The sequence below is a fragment of the Syngnathus leptorhynchus genome, chromosome 13 (assembly GCF_054491065.1).
Source record: "Syngnathus leptorhynchus isolate UIUO chromosome 13, UIUO_Slep, whole genome shotgun sequence".
Classification (NCBI taxonomy): Eukaryota; Metazoa; Chordata; class Actinopteri; order Syngnathiformes; family Syngnathidae; genus Syngnathus; species Syngnathus leptorhynchus.
Window position 1 is genome coordinate 2645421 of NC_141207.1, and position 20450 is coordinate 2665870.

A 20450-nucleotide genomic window follows, 5' to 3' on the forward strand; every position below is an offset into this window, starting at 1 on the left:
CCCATTGCTGGCTTGGAGGAAGCATGTTTTATTTTGATGCATGAAAGGCTTTGTTGCACATGCTGTCATCCAAAGGAAGAGTGCTGTATTTGTTCTGTCTGTCACTATACGTCATAGATTAAAAAGATATATTTTAATCAATAAATATTAATTTAATGTCAGATGATCTGAAATTTTATCATTTCTGCCGCCACACTGCATGGCTTGTTGAGAATCTCTATATTAACTCAAATAATTAAAAAAAAAAAAAAAAAACTTCAATACAGCAACATTTATGCTACGGAGGTTGTAACCCGAGTACCGATGGAAAGTAACCACATAATTGAGTTAGCACTGTTGACAACATTATCACGATTGCACACACTGCTTTCATTCTGTCCAGAGGAAATCTGCAGTTTGAATGTTCTCAAACTACCTTGTGAATGTCATTTAGTAAGAATGCTCAAAGAGCAATGAATTTAAATTGAGTAGGACTTGAACTCGGGATAGACTTGTTTGATTTTTGGTTTGTAGCTTTAACAAACAAACAAACAAACAAACAAACAAACAAACAAACAAACAAACAAACAAACAAACAAACAAACAAACAAACAAACAAACAAACAAACAAACAAGACCAATCATAAAAAACAAAAACAAACATACAAATGAACAAACAATCTCTAATGTATGCCTTTTCAAAGTGTATTACATGTAAAAAGCATCTAAAAAAAATATTTCAATTGCGACAGACATTGTTTTCTTCCTAAAGCAGCGTGGATACCCTCGATGGACTACAGTTCCCAGGATGCTAAGTATCGACGTCATAAATCTGCGCCTTTGGTCTGGTTGTTTTGAAAAGCAGAGGTGTACCTTATTCTGGAACTTTATAGTGTTATATATTTGGAGATGCTTCTGAACGTTGCAGGTTCGTATGCTTTTTATTCAGTGCAACATGATGACATTGATTTTAACTAGTTATTTACTCTTCCTTTGTGATTACTGGGATTAGCTACTTCAGCAACAGCACACGAGACGCTTTACAGACTGAAACAGTCAAGTAACGACTTATTGCCTAATTTTATCGTCGAGTAAACTGATACACCTTTCACTCAATTATATTAAGTCCATAAATTACACGGCTTGAGGTATACATTTATAATATAAAAAATCACGATTGATTGTGCTGTGTATTATCTGTGTTCCCAGAGTAATATCCCGTAAAATGTTTATGCCGAGAGCCCTTAAAGTGAAGAGACCAGCAGAGGACCGAACTCATATTTTGAAGAGGAGAAAAGGTGACGCAGATCAGGACCAGAACAATGACGAAGACGGCTCGACGACTCATGTTCACCAAGGGCTCACAGACTGCAAAGTCGAAGATAACACAGTAAAACCGTGTGGGGACCCCGTCACTGTGGTTAAGATCCCATTACAAGAGGACCAGGAGTGTTCTTCAAGTGGTACTGAAAAAGTTGAAGATAACGCAGTAAAACAAGGTAGGGACCCCATCGCTGAGGTTAAGATCCCATTACAAGAAGAGGAGCAGGAGTGTTCTGCAAGTGGTACTGAAGAAGAGGAAGAACCGGTGAAGTCATTCAAAAAGAATCAGCGATGGGCAGAGCCAGGAGAACCTATCTGTGTGATGTGTGGTCGCTATGGAGAGTACATCTGTGACAGCACTGACAGTGATGTTTGCAGTCTGGAATGCAAAGCCCGCCACTTGGCCCAAATGGGCTACGGGACTGGGGCAGAAATCTTTTATCAGAAGGACACAAATAAAGAAAGTCCCCAAGATGAACTTACTACATCCTCTACAGATACATTTAAAATAAACTATTCCTATAAGGAGGATTTGTTCATATCAGGGCTAACTGATGAGCAAGTGCAGCATATTAAAAAAGAACTGGCCATTGAAACCCAGGGGAGAGATGTAAGGAGACCAATCATAGAATTTGCACACTGCGGCTTCCCTGCTACTCTTAATGCCAACTTGAAGTCAGCTAGTTATGACGTGCCTACGCCAGTGCAGATGCAGATGCTGCCTGTTGGTCTCACTGGCAGGGATGTGATTACAAGCGCTGACACAGGGTCTGGCAAGACTATAGCTTTTCTCCTGCCAGTTGTCCTGAGGGCAATAAAGGTACAGTAGATCATTGCTTCACTCACTTTTAATTCTCTCTGTTGCCATTAAGTTATTGTTCTCTCCATGTGGACCTTCTCTTTCAGGAGCAAACTCAGAGAGTGGGCAGCCCAGTGGCACTCATCCTGACCCCCACCAGAGAGCTGGCCATACAGATAGAAAGACAGGCTAAAGAGGTGGTGATTGGTCTGCCCAATATGAGAACTGCCCTGCTGGTGGGAGGCATGCCTCTACCTCCTCAGCTTCATCGACTCAAGCGCAACATTAAAGTATTCATTAAATTCAAATGTTTCTCTTCAATCCTCATTTCTCAATGAACATATTTAGACCACCCCAAAATGATTTGACATGAAAATATCATCCTTGTGTTCTCTGGATCATTTTGTAGATCGTCATAGCAACCCCAGGGCGACTTCTCGAGATTTTAAAGCAGAAAGCTGTAAAGCTGGATAAAGTGAAGATTGTTGTGGTTGATGAGGTATCATTGACTCTACTGATTCGAAACAGTAAGTGGCTTCTAAGATCGGTTAGTGTCCAATTTTCTTTTGCTGTGACATATTTTGTAGGTTGACACTATGCTTAAGATGGGCTTCCAGCAGCAGGTACTAGAAGTTTTAGAGCATGTCCCTGAAGATCACCAGACCCTCCTGGCATCAGCCACCATCCCGACAGGGACAGAGGAGCTGGCGGCCCGACTGGTGCGTGATCCAATCCGTATTGCTGTAGGAGAGAAGAACCAGCCCTGCGCCAACGTCCGACAGATCCTGCTGTGGGTTGAGGAACCCTCGAAGAAGAAGAAGCTGTTTGAAATTCTCAATGTAGGTTCTACACACAAGTGGTTGTCAATTCATGAATTTGTGCATTCATAATCTTTCAGAAAACATCTCAAATGGACTAAGAATAAATAATTACATTACACTTTTTTTTTTTTTTTTAAATATACCGTAATATAATTGCTAGTCAATTTGCTCTCCAAAAAGGTAAGTTGGTCTTGACCAGATAATGACTTCCATAGCTGTAGCTGTGGCCTCTTTGTGCAGGAAGTGGGTGTGCCCAGACTTAAGGCTGGACTCCAGGAATTCCAGAAATGCTTGGACCATTTGTTAAAGCATCGTATAAGAACAGTCTACTTTTTTTGAGGAATATATTGGTTCGACCATTGTGTGAAATAACAGGTGGTCAATTGTCTGTGCAAATTTACCACACATATTTTGCTCTGTTCTTTTAATCTTCTCAAAGAGGAAATTGTTGTAATGAATGGAAAAGCACTTCAGAAAACTAATTTAATAATAATAATAAGAAGAAGAACAAAAATAGAATATAGAATAGAATAGAATTAATCCATGGTCTAATCATGCTTTGGATGAAGATTTGTATTCATAACTTTCAAAGCTGTCATTTGGCTTTACAGGACAACAAGTTATACCAACCTCCAGTGGTAGTGTTTGTGGACTGCAAACTTGGTGCTGATCTGCTATGTGAAGCAGTTGTCAAGGTGACAGGACTCAATACAGTGGCAATCCACTCTGACAAGAGCCAGTTGGAACGTAATCGCATCCTCAAGGTGAGGCCACTGTCACTCAGAACACACAAATATTGAGAGGATAATTGCCTCTGCGCCACTCTCCCCCCCCAGACTGGGTTCAACCATGTTGGTCGTTTGGACAATACAGATGTTGCATTGTTATTTTATTCTGGTTTAATGTGTAAGAGTGCTGTGTTTGTTGGTTTGTGTCTTTAGGGGCTTCTGGAGGGGGACTTTGAGGTGGTGATCAGTACCGGCGTGCTTGGCAGAGGACTGGACTTGGCTAATGTCAAAGTGGTGGTTAATTTTGATATGCCGAACACCATGGATGAATATGTCCATCAGGTTAGTGATTTTGCACAAATGAATTTCTGTTTTGGATTGTAATCAACTGAGCACATAGACATATTTGCTCCCGTTTAGGTGGGAAGAGCGGGCCGTCTGGGACACAGGGGAACCGCCATCACCTTTCTTAACAATAACAACAAACGACTGTTTTTGGGGGTGGTGAACAGGGTCAAACCAACAGGAACCATTCTACCCCCACAGCTCCTCAACTCACCTCATCTCTATGAGCAGCAAAGAAGAGAAAAACAAGGCAAGTTTGGACCTGGCGACACACTGGTGAACAAAAATAACCTCATCGATATTATCAAGAAACATGACAGACGGAAAAAATAATCTTACAATTAATGGCCCCTTCTGCTGACTAAGTGGTTAATAAAGTATTTGTGTAGATGCCGTATGTAAAGTGATTATGTCTTCAGCTCATGCTTTCTTTCGATTTATTATGTATTTTATGTTTACCACAGAATATCACTTACAAAAGGAACGTGTAATAAACTTGTCTCATCCACATGGTGCTGTTGAGGAATAATTTCTAGCAGTTGAAAAAAAGAAAATATAAAAAAACACTTAGAAAAGGGAGTGTTCCCACCCATATTTTACCACAATTTGTCATGTCTTGTTGTAAAATCAAATCTTGCATAAAATACTTGTTTCGTCGGTAAATCTTGAGGAGCCATCAGGCTTTGTTTTAACAAATCATCCATAAAATACTTTGCTCAGTAAATGTTTTTTTTAACAGGCAGTACGGTGCTGCGACCCAGTGTCGGCTTGTGGTGCTTACATTACACCACGTGAAAATGACGTCATTTTTAAGTAGCCAACCAGCCGCCACTATCGTCTTGGATTTGAAATTGAAGCGGGCGAAGGCGGAAGCGACAACCAGCGCAGTAAACAACAATCCAACAAGAACGTTTTTACCGCGGACGATTGTTTCCTTTATGAAAATTAACTTGTATGTCTTTTTAAAATACATCGCGACGCGTTTGTCTGAAAGTGCACGTTTTTGATTCGTTTAAGGAAACCTATGATCTTTCATTTAGTTTTCATCAGTCGTTAAAATGTCGCTATTCAGCGTGCAGGCGAGAAAGCACACAGTTTACTACGACCATCTCATGTCAACAACCAGAACCCAAGGCAGTGAGTGTTCGGCTGAGAGAAAGGCAGTCAAAACTCTCGCCAAGGATGAGACACCACCCGGAGACCCTACGTGTTCGGACAGCGATAAAAGCAGCGCCATAAACCGGACGTATGTCATCTCTGCGCTGTCAAAAAGCGAACAGACACCCCATCGCGGTCGGCTCACTCTCCAAAGGAGGTCACGGCGAAAGACCGGAGCTGATAGTGCGGAGGACACGGCGGTGGAGCTAAGCCAAAATAACGTAACAACTCTAGAGAAGAGAATGACCTTGCAACGGAGGACCAAGACGCCCTCCACGGGTAAAAGTGCTACAGTACCGCGTGTGGTCAGTTCACACACAACGCCTAAAATCCTTCAAGAATCCAATGGGAGAACTTCCACTTTATACCGCTCCATTAGCTTGAGAGATTCTGCCAGTAAAGGACGAGAAGCCGCACAACCCACACAAGGTCACAGCAAGACGCCATCCTCCTCGTCCCAGTCACTAGTCTCCACAGGTAGGCCGTCCAATGAGCAATCCCAGATCTTCAAAACCCCAACTAAAAAGACACCGTTTGTCAAAATCGCCGCACGGAGAGATGTCTTCGAGAGACTGAGTGTGAAGGAAATCCCCAAACCGGTACTGAGCAAAGCAGTAAGTTCAGACAGGTCCAAAAGCAGAGTTAACAAACAAGCAGAGGACAGCAAACCGATCCCAGTTCCTCGAACAAGTAAGACCGGTGTGCTTAAAGCAACCACGGCATCACAGATGAGGGCTACTGCTGTGACCTCATGCTCAAAGCCAGAAAACACCAGGATGCCAACAATCACGTCTGCTGCAGCATCTAAACAGTCCATGCCACGTCCCAGTGAGGCCTCCAAGACACAAGACTCACTAAAGATGGAGAACAGTGCAGTGGCTGTTGCAGTGCGTGTTCGTCCTTTTAATGCCAGGTTTGTGTTTGCATGGATTCTGTGAAAACAAATGGCTTTTTAAATTTAGGCCTGATGCTATCCTTTCCTGAAAGATGATCCAAAATGCTTGAATTTGACTTTGAAAAGATTTGGGATGCTGTATGAAATTATTGAGTGCACAAAATAACTAAAATCCATAATTACTGGTTTTAAATATTTTCAATGTGTGCTTTACTCCACACTGTCCTAGCTGGAAAACCACCATGTGTTTCTCATCCATCCTAGGGAGAAGGCCGAAAAGGCCTCACAGGTGATCTTCATGAGTGGCCAGGAGACAGTTGTGCAACATCCAGACTCAAAACAGAGTTATTCCTTCACCTTTGACTTCTCTTTGTGCTCTGTGGATCCGAGTGATGCCTCCTTCGCCAGCCAGCAGATGGTGTACGATACTTTGGCAAAACCGCTGCTGCTGCGGGCTTTTGATGGATTTAACACCTGCCTCTTTGCATATGGACAAACTGGCTCTGGAAAATCATATACGTGGGTATTTTTCTGGCAGACTTAGTAATTCATTTTCATTCATCTATTCAGTTTCCTTTCTTTGTGCTTCAATGTTGTGCTTGAAAGGTTTTCTGATCTGCTTTTTGTTTTAAAATGTTTGTTTGGCAGCATGATGGGCTTTGGAGAGGAGGCTGGAGTCATTCCTCGGTTCTGCCGGGAACTTTTTTTGAGGCTTTCCGCCATGGAAAATGACCAGGTAGTTTATGGGCTAGAATATTTTTACCATGTTGATTTGCTGTAACAGAGCTTGGTTGCATATTGAATGTATGAGAATTTTGCATGACATGATCTGCCAACCACTTCATTAGGTACACCTTCATTCACAACTCCCGTTAAAGTTTAAATGAAAATTTACGTTGGCTGACAATTAAAGCTTTCTGATGTGATCCAAGATAATGGGATAGAAATTATGTCTACTTACTAAAATTATATGGCATTGCATGACAGGCAAATTATCAGCTAACTTTGGTTGTGACTTTACAGGTCAAATGTCATGTAGAGATGAGCTTCTTTGAAGTCTACAATGAGAAGATCCATGACCTCCTCGTGACCAGAGATGATCCAAACCAGAGGAGGATGCCCGTAAGTATTGGGCAGTTTGCAAAATTATACCTTGTCCAAAGATTTATCTAGCCTCAAGTAAAACACTTCAACATGGATGTGATCATTGGTGTTGCTTTTTTATAGTCTTAGAATAAATTGCATTTGTTATTTCAGTTGAGGGTGAGGGAGCACCCAATCCATGGACCTTATGTTGAAGAGCTATCTGCGTAAGAACCCATTTTTTAATATATATATTTTTTTATTCTTAGTCATTTTGTCTCACCAGAATTACTTGCCTCGTTTCTTCACAGGAATGTTGTGGAATCTTACAATGACATTCAGGTAAGTTTAACCATTTTAGAAGTTTATGTGAATATCAATTTAGAACAGATCAGCAAACATTGTGACCACTCGCTTTTGGGTACTCACTCAAGGACCTTGTTCTAAAAGTAGCGCACCAGTGATGGAACAATGTGATTTCTGAAGAATGTTGTGGAAGTCGTCATTTGAAAATAAGATTTTTTATAATAATAATAATATGAAATTCCAACTGATTGTATCATTTTTCCAGGGATGGTTTGAACTAGGAAACAAGCAGAGAGCAACAGCCGCCACTGGGATGAATGATAAAAGCTCCAGATCTCACTCTGTCTTTACCCTTGTGATGACTCAGACTAAGGTGCAGTACTGCCTTCTCATATTTGAATGCATACACAGTTCCCAAAAACAAATTTGGTGTATAAATGGTCTACTACATTCCATTAATATGAGTTTGGATACATGTGCTGGTTCACAGACTGAGTTGGTGGAGGGAGAAGAACATGACCACAATATCACCAGTAGAATCAACCTGGTAGACTTGGCAGGCAGTGAACGGTCTAACGTCGCACAGACAAGTGGAGATCGACTCAGGGTACGCACAGCCAATATCATAATTTCTATTTGTAATTTTATTATCACCAATGAAAAGGTAATATATATATTTTGGATTCATTATTCGTGCCTTCTTTACTATCATAAACCTGTTTCTGTTGGGGATAATTGTTTTCCACCAAAATAATGAGGAGAATTTTTTTGTATTCTTTTAGGAGGGTGCTAGCATAAACAAATCTCTGCTGACACTTGGAAAAGTCATCTCCGCACTGGCTGATCAAGCATTAACAAAGAAGAAGGTTTTTATACCCTACAGAGAGTCTGTCCTCACATGGTGAGAGCACTTTTTTTTTATATATATTTGATTGATTCTGTTCGGAAATTCAACTGCAACCCCAGTCGAGCATTTATTTATTTATATTTATCTCCACAATAGTTGAGATTTTCACCCAGTCCTTTATACTGACTTGCCTCATGTTTTTTTTTTTTTTTTTTTTTGCATTTTTATTTATTGTTGCCATTTAGGGTAATGTTATTCTCCTCTCACAACTTAAATATACAAAACAGTGATTACAAAAAACTTGCATACATTTTGTGCAGAGGGTTTAGTGGGAAGATCTCCCCTACAATCACCTTTACTTCTTGATCAGGCTGCTAAAAGAGAGTCTGGGCGGTAACTCTAAGACGGCCATGATTGCCACGCTGAGTCCAGCCGGAAGCAACGTGGAGGAAAGCTTAAGCACGCTGCGCTACGCTCAACAGGCTCGCACAATCATAAATGTGGCCAAGGTCAACGAGGACACGAATGCAAAGCTCATCCGAGGTCAGATATACTCTTGATGCAATTTAGTGCCTACTTGAATTTGTAGACCTCTGGGCTGCAGTGATTTGAGTGAATGGATTGTTATCACCATGCAGGTTGTGTGGGTGAGCAGTTGTGTGATCTGTGTTACAACTCACACCTCGCTGCTCGGGGGAAACCAATGTTTATCTTCTCATGCACTGTACTTTGTTTTGCTCCAATTCCTTTCTTTTTGTTTTCTCAGTTGTGCAACTTGTTCTTTTAGAATGTAGGGCCCTTTCTGACCTTCCATCCGCCACTCCACTTTGGCCGTCTCTGCCTCTGAATATTCTTCTCATTCCCTTTCTTCATATGAGAATCTTTACTTTCCTGTTTATGTCTTGCTCTTGATCTCCCCTCTCTCCCACATGCCCTCCTGTCTGCCCATCTATCCATCACCAGCTTATGCCCTACCCACTTCAATTAAGGGCCGGGCCCTGACCTTGCCTCCGGGCCATATTTATGCACTGTCAGCCGCACATGGCGGATAACTGTCATGCAAGTATTATTTTTCATTAGATCATCAGACTCCCGTTTGACATTTTTAGCACGAAGGGGAGCTAATGCTGTGGATTTCGCTCACGTCCCCTGACACAGTATGAAAATCATAGTGGATGTGAGTCTGAGGTTACAATTTGGGTCAATGTTAGGTCCATAATGTTCTTTTGATGGGCTAAACTTTATCTGGAGTCACCTGTTGAGTAACTTTATGATTAAATCCCTCTAGATATAAATACATTTTTGTCGTGTTGCTCAGAGTTGAAGGCGGAAGTGGAGAAGCTGCGAGCCGCGCAAGCGAGCATCCGTGGTGTTGAACCAGAGCGGGTCAGGCTCTTCCAGCAAGAGATCAGTTCTCTGAAGAACAAACTTTGCCAGCAAGAGCAAGAGATGGTAGAGGCCAACAGGTCAGCATTACTTTGATTACCATTGATTTTATTATTTTATCGACTGATGCAACAACACAAAAACAACTATTTCCAAAATATCATATTGGGATGTCCACATTTACTGAGGTTCTTTTTGCTTAGTGCCCAATGTGTTTGTTTTGAAAAATGTGGTCCACGCAATCAACAATGAAAAGCAATATTGATATTGTATCATTTCCCTCTTTTCAATACAAAACTAAGCTTTTGATTTTTAACTTAAAAAAAAAAAAAAGCAGAACTCGGGATGATTTGGGATACTTAAGAAGCTCTCACATAAAACGATTCGCTTTATTTCTTTTCTTATTAAAAACAAACTATAGGAAATGGCGAGAGAAACTCGAGCAAGCTGAAATTCGCAAACGTGAAGAAACCAAAGAGTTACAGGTATGTTGCTCCGCAAAGAAAGTCCACTGGCCGTAAATGATATGCTGTACTATTTTTTTGTTCTCCTTGTCTACAGAAATCAGGCGTGACATTCAAAGTGGATAACCGTCTCCCCAATCTGGTTAACTTGAATGAAGACCCTCAGCTGTCTGAGATGCTTCTCTACATGATTAAAGAGGGGCGAACGACAGTTGGCAAACTCAAGTTTGACTGCACACATGACATTCAGCTGACTGGCGCCCTCATTGCTGACCAGCATTGGTGAGAACAAACGCAAATACTTATCAGCCACATCAATGCACACCTACTCAAGATGAGGTCCTGTTAAGTAACTAAATTTGCCAGCCAAAATGTCAGTACCACACCTTGAGTCTCTGCAAATTTAGACTACCAACAACTATAGTAATTAATGTTTTTGAGAAATATACCCACGTACAGTATTTTTTTTTCCAGGGTCATGTCCCAACTTGATAAGATTTTTAGCCTTAAAAACGAATGACTTTGTTTCTTGTTACAGCATTATAACAAACGCCCATGGTACCGTCAGCATCACACCCATGGAAAATGCCAAGACCTTTGTGAATGGAAATTTAATATCAGAATCAACTATTTTGCACCACGTAAGTATGCAATATTGCATTTGAAATAGATTTTTACTCTAAGCAAACTATTTATGATACATATTAAAACAGTTTACCAACCTATCTAGTATTTTATAAATACTGTAAATGTATTTCTTAATTTCTGTCGGCAGGGAGACAGGGTGATTCTGGGTGGAGACCATTACTTGCGTTTCAACCATCCCGCAGAGGTGCAGAGTGGAAAGCGCGTATCATGTTGGACTGGTGCAGGCGACGGCCATAAAGATTTTGAGTTTGCCAAAAATGAATTGCTTGCAGCTCAAAGAGCAAAGTAAGTGAGAAGGGCACAGAGCAATTGTAGGCGATTAGGGATCAGGCCAGCCCGTGAATAGCAAAAATCCATATAAAAGTGATGCCCTTTATGAATACCTTAAAGAACATTTTGATTATTATTTTTTTTTTAAACCCTAAATGTTCAGAAAATAAAAAGAATAAATCACCCAGGAATGTGTTGATGCCAGTCCACTGTATACATTTTTAACACACTGTTCAGTGTTAGTTTAGTGTCAGTTTTTCCACTCCCTTCTATGTCTTATTTTGTTATCCCAGGCTGGAGGCAGAAATTGAAGAGGCTCAAATGAAGGCCAAAGAGGAAATGATGCAGGGTATCCAGATGGCCAAAGAGGTTGCCCAAAAAGAGCTTTCTGACCAGAAAGCCCTTTATGAGAACAAGATCCAAGCAATGGAAAAAGTGCTGGTACAGGCAAATTTTTATTTGGAAAAATTCATTTACACTCTTCACATTTTTTTTTTTTTTCTAGTTGCAATAATTGTGATTTTAATGATTTCTTTTTTTTCCTTTTTGAACCACCTGCATGTACTGTTCATTTAGAACCAGTTGTCTTTTGACAGAGTTCAATATGCTTGCTCAGCCTTTTCCACATGTCCTAAGTTATACAAAAAATGTCATTCACTCAGAACGAGGAAAATGAGCGTAAGCGTCTCCAGGACCTCGACCAGCAAAGGGTAGCCAGCCAGATGGAAGAACTGAAGATGGCAAATAAGGAGTTGGAGCAAGAGGTGGACTCCCAGAAGAAACGCCTCCGTCTACACATGGAGGCCCAGGTCAGGGTGTAGTAGACTAACACTTTGACTTGAAAATGGAAAGCTGGCTTGTATTGTGCAACACAGATTTTGCACCACCAGAATGTGGAAAAATACTCCCACACAGATCATTATGGGCAGTTTTTAAATAACAGTTTCACAAGGAGCTATGTCTTAAGGTTAGAAACAGGGTCCATATGTATGTGATTAAAGTGAAACAATGTTGTCTTGGTTCTCTTTCAATATCACAACCTAAGTGAAATTGAGACATCACACCATGCAATTCAAATAATCATCATTATTTATTTAAGGTGATGGAGGAACACCATGTGTGTCAAGCAAAGATTGTTGAGGCATTGGAAGTTGAGAAGAGAAAGCTCAGCAAAGAGCTTGAAGAAATCCAGCGGAAACGGGCAATGAGGTTAATCCACACTCCACGAGATGGTGAGTCATTTTTGAGGCTCACTAGTGACTGCCCACCTCAAGCTCAGTTTTGGATAGAGTAGCGCGAGTCATTGTTTTTGCCTCGGAACCACTGCGTACAGTATAGTTCCTCTCTAGAATCTGATAAAAAAAAAAGATACTATTTACGCTCATGTTTTAATGGTGATGGGTATCATAGTAAAAATCTATTTTATTATTTTTTCCTAACTATTATGCGATCCAATAGAATAATCAAATATTATTTTTTTGTTTATCAAGAGAAGCACTGTGTCATGTCTTTATTGCAGTGTCTCCACGCTGGGATGCGATGAAACTCTCCTTGATGGTTGAAGAAGCCAATAAGATCAGTGCTAACTTGAACAAAAACACCGTCTTCAGCAGGTATACGAGATCACGACAGTACACCCCCAAAAAAAATCTAAGGCCAAATGTCCCCCTTTATCCACTATCCCCTTATTCACTATTGTCCTGCACTATATGGTAGCCGATATAATACTAGTTCACTTGTTCTGTTTGGCAATCTGTTTGGAGAATGATTTGATTTGGATTAAAAATCTGACATGATTCATTAATGGTGTGCCTTATAGTCCGGTGCGCCTTATATAAGGACAACGTTTTAAAATGGGCCATTCATTGAAGGTGCGCCTTATAGTCCGGAAAATACGGTATTTGGTTGTTTGTGGCAGTGCCAGTGAGATTGTGATATTACTGTGTTTGTAGACACGAGAGCTCTGACAATGGCCACCCAGACCAAGGGGATGTTGTTCAAGTACGGGTCCAAAACACAAAGCTGGGGATTTCTACTTTCTGGAGCCTGGACAAGTTTCAAAACAACTTGGCTGCTATGAGAGAAATGGAACAGGTTAATTTTTAAGGATGAAATATCTGGATGGTTCTCCGAAAGAATGGTCCACACAGCAGCCAGATGTTCAAACTCGGATTTACTTCATGAGTCCATATTTCTCTTTTCTTTAACAGTTACCAGATTTCACTGCTTACAATATTGGTGACATACTGGAGAGACAAACAAGCCAACTTAAAAACCTCAATTCAAACAATATTTTATGAAGTGCCAATCCAGTTGTGCCCTAGATCTACTTTATAGAACTCATAACTTTTTAACATTTCCAATTGGCATTCATCGTAAAGTTCAATATTGTCTAGTGTTACAAAAGCATTTTTACCGTATGTTGATATTCTTCACCAATAGATTTGCCAGTTGTGTGTCTCAGCTGTAATTTCATTTTCTCCGTAGGGTGATCCGGCTTCTAAAGAGGATGACGTGTTCTATGCCCCTGATGATGAGTGGGAGCAAGATATATCATCTTCCTCTGCCTCATCTTCCACCTTTTCACGTCGAAGGTAATATTCAACATCCTTCGGTTTGGTTTATCCCAAACATGCGTTGATGACATCATGAAGTTCAAAATTTTAGTGCTGGAGGCAGCTGAAAGTTGGATGGATGTGTCTGGCTGCCTCCAAAAATACCTGACTAACATAAAAATGTCTCTTGGTGAAAAACTGTTATAATTTTCTTCTATTTTGGTGCAACTGTTTAGATGGGCCTCATTACAAAGGTTCATAATCATGCTATGTTCATAATAAGTTACATATTCATACATTACTTCGTTTTTGTTTTTTGTTTTTTTTAGGAGCAGAAGTTTATTAAAGAGCAAGAGACTTTCAGGGCGTCTTTATGAGATCCGTATTCATCCCATTCAGAGTCTTCTTCAGGGCTCCTCCCACTCTGATGGTAAGTCTGATGATCCAAAATGACTTTTTTCCCCTCTGTTTTCACAATTTAAATGCATAAGGCTCACCAGTCGGTTTCCCTGGTGTAGTCTGGGAATCAGGAAAATAAATATTCCCAAACTCGGTCGCCGCTGCATCTTTTTTTAAACGATAACATGTGATCCAAAGGGTGTTGCCACTTGAAGTAAAAACAGAGTCCCGGAAGACAATATGACAAATTGAGTGTCATGTCTGATGAAGTCATGTTTTCACACCCCAAGTGATCTCTGTGTTTGTCCCAGGGTTAATGGGTGTTGCCACACCACCCTCTACACATTCCAGAAGCACTGAATCTTCATTGCCTGGTATTTGCAAGGAGCTGGTGGGCCAATCAGTTGCCCGCTTACGCGGCTTTGGAGGAGCTGAAGAAAGCTTGGCTGATAGGTTGGCGTCAGATTTGCACTGGGTATACACAGCTATCCAGACCATATCTGATGTGTACGACAGCTTAGATGATGACAGCCAAGAGAATGGTGAGTCAACCACGCTTGTTCATATTTGTTTTATGGCTGATCAACAGTCAGAACAAAACAAATTTTCATTCATATGAAGCAGAGTGGCAATTTCACATTGAAACCCAAATTTCAGGAGCCCAGTATATGCTCGTATAAATTCATCATGCCCTAGAGTAATTCTGAAACCTATTTTGCTGAAAAGACAAAACAAAAACACGTCAGTCTACTGATAGTGAAGTAATATAAAGTTAACGCATGTAATAAATAGTAAGGAAAGAATTTTTACATCAAGACAATTGAAAGACATTTCTAATCTTCACTTATCCTCCCCCCTCTACGTAGTGTTTGTGTGCAACTTGTCGGCCCAGACTCAACTGATCAAGGCCACCGCAGCTACCGAGAGCGCAGTGTTTGTCATCACACAGTGGTTGGCTCGTGTGAAAGCCTCCTCTGGCCTACTCTACACACTCGCTGAAGAACTCAAGAGCCAAGTGAAGAAGATGGGAGGATATCTGCAGCTGCTCATTCAAGTGACTATACATGAATTCACTTTTTAGTCTTGTATTTCAATTAATTGAGTGAGAAAAATCTTAGGTGGCAAATAATTTTGATTTTTGGCATAGGCTGGTTCATAAAAATTCAAAACCTTGATTGACGGGTCTTGGCTCTGAGCTGTTTGAGCTGTGTCTATGGAAATGACTAAGCAGAGGGAATTGTGAACCTTGAGCCTCAAACAGAACATGAATATATGGAAAATGAATCTAATTTCCTTATAAGCCTCAGTACCTAAACACAAATTTCTTCTACATCCAAGTTTTTTCTACATGTTTTCATTTATTTAAAAAGCCCCGCAGAACATTCCACCCATTTGTTCGCTTGTTTTCATTGATTCACGACTAAATATATTCAAATTCCATCTGGTAGGGCTTACTCGATGTTTACTGAAAATGAAAATCTCCTCGTTTAGGGTTGCGAATCTGAGATCACGTCAATGGTGGGCGAAGCACGAAGAAAGAGTGGACAGTGCCTGCGTGCAGCATTGCTTGCACTTAGCCACCTGGCGGTGTTGTCTGGCATGCCACTTAGTGTTATGGAGTTGGGTTTCCAGGCCACAGGCAAGGTAACAATTCCATTAATACCATAGTAGCATCTGTCTCTGTCTGTCTCTGGGATTTGCCGTAATTAAGATCAGATTAAACATTACAGAGGAATAGAACATTAGCTGTATGGAGCTCCGAGGTAAAAAAAAGTATTGGAATGTGTGATGTTATTGAATTAAAATACCATTTAACTAATTGAAATTGCAGCGTGCATACTAACTAAGTATATCAGCTTTTAAGAATGTTACATATGCAATCCCATCGGGTTTTTTTTTTCTTTCATTCATTGCTTGGATCTACGCATTTGTATCTTATTTGTTATATACATAGGAAGTGAAAATGTACAGTATTTTCCCTATTTTGGTGGATTTTAAATTCAAAGGTATTTTACTTAATTTATGAGCCAATACTACATGACTCCTCCTCATGAAATAAATATCTCTGGTGCTAATCCAAATTAAAATAATTTGTCACAGAGGGAAATTGTGCTTTTTAGACAGGCATTGTCTGATGTGAATGTTGTCCATAAAAACATTATAAAACCTATTTTCAGGTATCATATGTAGCATATCTGATGAAAGGAACAAATAAAGGTGTACACTCCATCTTGGAAGAAAGTCTCATCTCCACCAAGGAAATACAGAGAGCGGCTCAGTTCGCTCATCCCAAGAACCCAGTAAGATTGAAAAAAAAAAATAGTTGTGATGTGATTAGCTCCTTGTAATCATCTAACAAGTAAAATCCAGGTAAACATTTACCATGATCTATTCACAGGTGCTGCAGGGCCTCAAGTCCAAGGCACTTGATTTAGCCCGCTGCATGCAGAAGTACATCCATCGTTGCATCATGGTGAGTTTGAACTCAACTCAGATTAAGCTCCTGTCATGACAAATGTGTGTTGACATTTATTTTTTTCAAGCATAATCATTTCTTTCATAATAATTAAGAAAAAAGGGAATATATGCTGTAAACTGTGCATACAGCAAGGGTTTGTGAGTAAAGCTTATCATCCAATCCTGCTCACACTTGGCACTACGCTAATAATCAAATTTCACAGAGATCCATCAAAGGTGGCACTCATCCTTTATTGTCAGTGTAGAGCTGAATGCTCAGAAGGCTCATCTCTGTTGTCGCTAAACATTTAGTTAATTAAGGTGATAAATGAAGTGGGATCGCTTCCAGTCAACACACGTTATCTTTGTTGAACAAATTAGCTTTTATTTATTGAAATTCAATTATGTACTCCTTCCATTGACACATTCAGTCCCAGGGCCATTTTTAATACCCATATGTCATTGCATTGTTGTCAAGGCAGCTCAACTGAGTTAAAGTTGAAGCAAATACTTGCACAGCTTGTACGTCCATGTAGAGAGCATTTTCTTTTTTTATTAATGTGTGTATATATACATATATATATATATAGTTATATTTTGGGGTTGTGCGGGGTGCTATGTTTATGGTGTTCAGCAGCGGCGTGAAAATGACCCACAAGACGTCGAGGAAAGCGAGGACAATGCTTCAGCTTCCAAATTGCAGACTTTGAGGGCTACAGCAGCCACATTGTTCAATTTGGACCAAGCTATCAAGCAGCTGCACAGCTCTTTGTCCAACACTCTGAGAGGTGAGAGTTCTTACGGATGCCACCTGCCATGTGTGTATATGAAAAAAGCCCGTCAAACATTTTTGACATGGAAATCAAAACCTTATTCACTTTCACAATGTTGACAATTGCTGTCAATAATTTACAATCTTAAATGCTTGCAATCATTCCCCAGGTAAAGATAGACACTCTGGGTTGAGCAGCTGTAGAGAGCTCATCTCTTCCACTGCCAAGACTCTTGATGAGATTATCAGCGGTCTCTCCAAGGAAGCGGTCGGGCTTTCTCTACATCCCCCCTCTGGCCAAACTCTGATGGCTGCACAAGATGAGCTGCACTGTGCCCTGCAGTCTCTGACTTTGCCCTGGGATCAGCCGGAAGCTGTTCAGAGCAAGAACGCCGTCACGTCAGAAGAAAGCATAGATGATCTGACTGAATGCGGTACAGCTCCTCACAACAGAAGTCGAGGCATTAATAATCTTGTATATTCCCTCCCTGCGGGTGTTACGTCCAGTGGTAGCCCACGTTGGGTGTAACAGCCATGTTGAGAGTGGAAATTTAGCTTTAATACAGTATAGGAGCTTTATTATTATTTTTATCTTAACATAATAGTCTTGGCAACAGAGACAGCTGCCACTGCTTGTGTTGCTCCATCCAAATCAACACAAAATATATTTGCACTCAGTTTTTTTTTTTTTTTTTTTATATATTTCAAAATGTGTTTCTTTTCTACGGAACATGCATGTATCGTTTGTAAGACTTTGGATATAATATAAAAATATCTCCTGATATGTTGCTATTTTGTGCGAGCAATAAAATGTATTAAAATGACAATGTTGCACTCTTCCTCTCTGTGGTTTTGTTTTTATAAATACATTTAAAAGTGTGTATTCCGGCGCATTTGAGCAAGTGATTACAAACATGTTGCTGAGAAAATAAGCGCCAAGAAGGAAGCCGTACAAATGATGAATGCTCCTTGAATGACGTAATTGAGCAAACTCCGTGCCAGACGCTCCAGGACCTTAGAGGCTCGTTGAACCAAACTTCGGGGCGCTGTCACACCCTTTGCTCTTCACAAATTTCCTTCCTAGCTTCTTTCTGTTTGCTCCAATGCGAAATACAAGTTCTTACATTGAATCAAGTAAATCTGACACCGAAGTAGAACTTTAAGATGAGACATGCAAAAAGTTTCCCGGACGATCATTAAGGTAAGACGCGGCTTTTGTTCATTCAGAAATTTACGTTGTATGTCTAAAACAAAAGGGGCAATTGTTACCCGCTGATTGACGATTTGATTTTCAGAATGCACTGGTTAATGTCTCCTCGTTGTAAACTGCTTGTAAGTATTTTTCCGTTTTTGCATGTATTTGATAGTTATTGTGGTTAGATTGGTTGAAATTGAAGCTGCAATCTTAAAATAAAGAAACACAGTACATCTAGTTTCCTAGTATTAAAAAGTTCCTCTTCAGTCCATTTAAAGTGTGAAACTAAATACATTCAAACATATATCTGATGTATTTTAAGTCAATATTAAACTGAACTAACTGCCATTTCTCTCAGGTGTGTTGTCATGTCTTTATATCAGGTAAGTGGGTTTCAAATTATTATTATTTTTTCTCAGCGTTAGCACTGTAGAATTGCAAGACAGAATTCTGGTTAAAAAACGTAATAAGTAAAAATCTACTTTTAATTTTACATAACTTCTAATATCAAATTAAATTGCTTGGGATAAATACAAATGTATCTAGTTATTCTACCAAACTCATACAAACAAAAATCCTTAATTTGATTAAACATTGAAAGAAAAATGTGTTTTGTAGTTTTTTATTGTTAGTAGTATTTTAAATATGCTTAGCCGCAGTCCTGCATGTAGTCAAAGTTTCCATCGTTAAACACACTTGATTCAAATGATCAGTTCATCCTCATGCTCTGCAGGATGCTGATAATAATCCTGGGGAAAATTTATTTATTTTAAAAATGTTTTTTTTGAAATATAGTGTTCGGTCTTGTGGGATTCCTTTGCTCTTTGGAAAGAGCTCCTGCTAAATGTTCGACATGTAGACTCGCTGCCCATCTGTCTTTTATTTTTTGGCTTTTGACTTGGCGTGAGACTTGGTTTCAGTTTGAATGTTTTTGTTCTTTTTACTGTCTATGCTATTTATTTATTATCTTAACCATGTTAGTTGTTCTATGACTTACAAGTACTTTGCTCCATGTACAGCACTTTATATGCAGCGGTTGTTGTTTTCAATTGCTCTACAAATCAGTTCAGCTGAAACAATTGTAGGCAATCATAACCGTTTTTTTTTTTTTTTCATCAATAATAATGGAAGTTTTGTATTTTAACAGCTCTTATACTGGAAAACAGAGCCCTTATATATGAGGAGACATTGTATGAATACATACCCGATGATTTGCAATGGGGCAATGCAGACGAATTGTGTTACCAGCGCTCTGGGGCCTTAGCGAGTGTCTCCAGTCCAGTTGAGAAACAAGAGATAAATAACTATTTGAAGTCCATAAACATCTCTGAAGCTGTGTGGATTGCCAAGAAGTTCACTACTCATCTGCAAAGTAAGTTCACTACTTACATATTTAATCCTGAGCTGTCCATGCTGAGCATGACATCATGAGACATAAGTTTCGCTTTTCTTTGGAGTTTTGTACTATCTATTCCAAAGGGGAGCATTTGCAGAGAGAGGCTTAAAAATGTAAAGTTGTACGAAATCAGGAATAGACGTTTGCAAGACCGTTTTAAAAAAAATGGTTTGGACATTAAAATATCTTGTTTTTGTGCTTGAGTGTCAGTGATATTTCCTTCACAGTTTTATGATGATTACAGGTAGACTTAGGAATAGATGATTACTGTTATCATTTAAGGTAAGGGTTTTGAAATCAACCCGGATTGTATCGTATTTGACTTGAAAGGTTCCGTTGTACTGTATTCTAGCCACACTTTAGTCTGCATTAGCTTTTATGATATTTCTATTTTACGTGAAGGGTTATGCAAGCCTGCGTGGTTTTATAGTAGTGTTTTTGTTTTGTGTATGGTAGGGGGAAAAAGGTTCAGGTGAAACTTTGGTTCTGGGGCTCACTCAAACCGGAAGATTGTCCATCCTCTTTCTCAAGTTTTCAGAGCCTAACTGGTTTGCAATTTCCAGCGCTGTTTCTTATTCCACCCAGTCATATATTAATGAGTTCCAGCTTTATGCAAACCTTATC

General features: G+C 39.8%; 3 protein-coding genes across 7 annotated transcripts in view; all 3 read left to right on the forward strand.

Moving 5' to 3' along the window:
• The first annotated feature begins 744 nt into the window (after nucleotides 1–744).
• Nucleotides 745–4503, forward strand: ddx59 (DEAD (Asp-Glu-Ala-Asp) box polypeptide 59). Of its 2 annotated transcripts, none has more exons than XM_085929063.1 (8): nucleotides 745–907; nucleotides 1189–2122; nucleotides 2209–2391; nucleotides 2511–2600; nucleotides 2689–2940; nucleotides 3534–3686; nucleotides 3864–3992; nucleotides 4071–4503. In XM_085929063.1, the coding sequence occupies exons 2-8, from the start codon at nucleotides 1205–1207 to the stop codon at nucleotides 4326–4328; spliced, it is 1983 nt and encodes a 660-aa protein (XP_085785189.1). In that variant the 5' UTR covers nucleotides 745–907; nucleotides 1189–1204; the 3' UTR covers nucleotides 4329–4503. The 2 variants fall into 2 exon arrangements, with proteins under 2 accessions (XP_085785189.1, XP_085785190.1); XM_085929064.1 differs by having other exon boundaries at nucleotides 752–907; nucleotides 4163–4503.
• A 341-nt stretch (nucleotides 4504–4844) lies between these two features.
• On the forward strand, nucleotides 4845–18062 carry kif14 (kinesin family member 14). Of its 2 annotated transcripts, none has more exons than XM_085928700.1 (29): nucleotides 4845–6066; nucleotides 6313–6567; nucleotides 6697–6784; nucleotides 7072–7170; nucleotides 7306–7358; nucleotides 7443–7473; nucleotides 7703–7810; nucleotides 7928–8044; nucleotides 8220–8338; nucleotides 8655–8827; nucleotides 9603–9750; nucleotides 10092–10155; nucleotides 10232–10416; nucleotides 10673–10775; nucleotides 10910–11067; nucleotides 11346–11493; nucleotides 11715–11861; nucleotides 12152–12284; nucleotides 12572–12665; nucleotides 13005–13146; nucleotides 13540–13646; nucleotides 13937–14037; nucleotides 14318–14548; nucleotides 14873–15060; nucleotides 15498–15650; nucleotides 16184–16306; nucleotides 16405–16479; nucleotides 17098–17251; nucleotides 17406–18062. In XM_085928700.1, the coding sequence occupies exons 1-29, from the start codon at nucleotides 5054–5056 to the stop codon at nucleotides 17762–17764; spliced, it is 4869 nt and encodes a 1622-aa protein (XP_085784826.1). In that variant the 5' UTR covers nucleotides 4845–5053; the 3' UTR covers nucleotides 17765–18062. The 2 variants fall into 2 exon arrangements, with proteins under 2 accessions (XP_085784826.1, XP_085784827.1); XM_085928701.1 differs by having other exon boundaries at nucleotides 17101–17251.
• A 167-nt stretch (nucleotides 18063–18229) lies between these two features.
• LOC147046925 (adhesion G protein-coupled receptor D2) overlaps nucleotides 18230–20450 on the forward strand; it is a 52796-nt gene continuing 50575 nt past the window's right edge. For all 3 annotated transcript variants that reach the window (XM_085927181.1, XM_085927182.1, XM_085927183.1), the window contains exons 1-4: nucleotides 18230–18436; nucleotides 18531–18567; nucleotides 18789–18813; nucleotides 19578–19802. In XM_085927181.1, coding sequence (XP_085783307.1) covers nucleotides 18532–18567; nucleotides 18789–18813; nucleotides 19578–19802 — 286 coding nt within the window. In that variant the 5' untranslated portion in view covers nucleotides 18230–18436; nucleotide 18531. The remainder of the gene's footprint in view (nucleotides 18437–18530; nucleotides 18568–18788; nucleotides 18814–19577; nucleotides 19803–20450) is intronic.

Coding starts and splice junctions, on each gene's coding strand:
- ddx59 (XM_085929063.1), top strand. CDS start 1,205: ATGTTTATGCCGAGAGCCCTTAAAGTGAAGAGACCAGCAGAGGACCGA. Junction 2,941..3,533: donor AGCTGTTTGAAATTCTCAAT/GTAGGTTCTACA, acceptor TTGGCTTTACAG/GACAACAAGTTATACCAACC. Junction 3,687..3,863: donor AACGTAATCGCATCCTCAAG/GTGAGGCCACTG, acceptor TTGTGTCTTTAG/GGGCTTCTGGAGGGGGACTT.
- kif14 (XM_085928700.1), top strand. CDS start 5,054: ATGTCGCTATTCAGCGTGCAGGCGAGAAAGCACACAGTTTACTACGAC. Junction 7,474..7,702: donor AATCTTACAATGACATTCAG/GTAAGTTTAACC, acceptor TCATTTTTCCAG/GGATGGTTTGAACTAGGAAA. Junction 10,156..10,231: donor AAGAAACCAAAGAGTTACAG/GTATGTTGCTCC, acceptor CCTTGTCTACAG/AAATCAGGCGTGACATTCAA.